General features: G+C 41.7%; 1 protein-coding gene across 1 annotated transcript; it reads right to left on the bottom strand.

The window, feature by feature from the left end:
* Positions 1-550: 550 nt before the first annotated feature.
* LOC134326812 (zinc finger protein 345-like) lies at positions 551-1,702 on the bottom strand (the record flags this gene model as incomplete). The annotated part of the gene is made up of 1 exon (XM_063008968.1): positions 551-1,702. A coding segment is annotated over one exon (1,152 nt), but the record flags the coding sequence as incomplete, so codon positions are not given.
* Positions 1,703-2,136: the final 434 nt, after the last annotated feature.

Genomic DNA, 2,136 nt, shown 5'->3' with positions numbered 1-2,136 from the left:
TTAACCTAAAGATTTATACTTTTATTATTACTGTTTACTTATTAATGTTTACTGTGTAATTAATGACCTATTAATTACACAGTATAATTCATTCATTGCTATCCATTTCTCCCCAACACTCATTCTCTCACTATATTTTATATTTTTATATTTTAGCTTGTTTGGTACAATCTGATGACTCACACTTGTGTCTAAGTGCTGATGAATGAGCAAAGCAGCTCCAACACTATGAGCATCATTTCTGTAAAATGTGAATGCGCTGGTGTTTTTTGAAATTACCCAGTTGATTAAAACTCTTCTCACACTGTGAGCACTGATACGGTTTCTCTCCAGTGTGAATGCGCTGGTGGATTTTGAGATTACTCTGTGTAATAAAACTCTTTCCACACTGTGAGCACTGATACGGTTTCTCTCCAGTGTGAATGCGCTGGTGGATTTTGAGATGACTCTGTGTAATAAAACTCTTCCCACACTGTAAGCACTGATACGGTTTCTCTCCAGTGTGAATGCGCTGGTGTTTTTTGAGAGCACTCTGTATATTAAAACTCTTTCCACATTGTGAGCACTGATACGACTTCTGTCCAGTGTGAATGCGCTGGTGTTTTTTGAGATTACTCTGTATATTAAAACTCTTTCCACACTGTGAGCACTGATATCGATTCTCTCCAGTGTGAATGCTCTGGTGTATTTTAAGATGACTCTGTAAATTAAAACTCTTTCCACACTGTGAGCACTGATACGGTTTCTCTCCAGTGTGAATGCGCTGGTGTACTTTGAGAGCACTCTGTCCATTAAAACTCTTTCCACACTGTGAGCACTGATATGGTTGCTCTCCAGTGTAAATGCACTGGTGTGTTTTGAGATTACTCTGTACATTAAAACTATTTCCACACTGTGAGCACTGATATGGTTTCTCTCCAGTGTGAATGCGCTGGTGTTTTTTGAGATTACTCTGTACATTAAAACTCTTTTCACACTGTGAGCACTGATACGGTTTCTCTCCAGTGTGAATGCGCTGGTGTATTTTGAGCTTAATCTGTGTATTAAAACTCTTCGCACACTGTGAGCAGGAATACTGTTTTTCTCCAGTGTGAATGTGCTGGTGTATTTTGAGAGCACCCTGGGTACTGAAGCGCTTTCCACACTGTGAGCACTGATATGGTTTCTCTCCTGTGTGAATGCGCTGGTGTACTTTGAGAGCACTCTGTCCATTAAAACTCTTTCCACACTGTGAGCACTGATATGGTTTCTCTCCAGTGTGAATGCACTGGTGTACTTTGAGAGCACTCTGTCCATTAAAACTCTTTCCACACTGTGAGCACTGATATGGTTTCTCTCCAGTGTGAATGCGCTGGTGTTTTTTGAGGTAACTCTGTTCATTAAAACTCTTTCCACACTGTGAGCACTGATATGGTTTCTCTCCAGTGTGAATGCGCTGGTGTTTTTTTAGATTACTCTGTACATTAAAACTCTTTCCACACTGTGAGCACTGATATGGTTTCTCTCCAGTGTGAATGCGCTGGTGTATTTTGAGCTTAATCTGTGTATTAAAACTCTTCCCACACTGTGAGCAGGAATACTGTTTTTCTCCAGTGTGAATGTGCTGGTGTATTTTGAGAGCACCCTGGGTACTGAAGCTCTTTCCACACTGTGAGCACTGATATGGTTTCTCTCCTGTGTGAATGCGCTGGTGTACTTTGAGAGCACTTTGTCCATTAAAACTCTTTCCACACTGTGAGCACTGATACGGTTTCTCTCCAGTGTGAATGCGCTGGTGTATTTTGAGCTTATTCTGTGTATTAAATCTCTTCCCACACTGTGAGCAGGAATACTGTTTTTCTCCAGTGTGAATGTGCTGGTGTATTTTGAGAGCACCCTGGGTACTGAAGCTCTTTCCACACTGTGAGCACTGATATGGTTTCTCTCCAGTGTGAATGCGCTGGTGTATTTTGAGAGCACCCCGGGTACTGAAGCTCTTCCCACACTGTGAGCAGACGTTTCCTTCTTCCTGTGTGGGACTGAGAGAGGTGTTAATGCTGACAGTACCAGAGGACGTTTGCTGATTACTGGAGCTTCTGGTGGGCGTCAGATCCTCATGTTCAGTCTTAATCTTCACCAGAGTCTCATATTTATCAT

The sequence above is a fragment of the Trichomycterus rosablanca genome, chromosome 14, assembly GCF_030014385.1.
Source record: "Trichomycterus rosablanca isolate fTriRos1 chromosome 14, fTriRos1.hap1, whole genome shotgun sequence".
NCBI lineage: Eukaryota > Metazoa > Chordata > Actinopteri > Siluriformes > Trichomycteridae > Trichomycterus > Trichomycterus rosablanca.
Note: the sequence above shows the minus strand (reverse complement) of the source record. Positions and strands in the feature narration are given on the sequence as shown.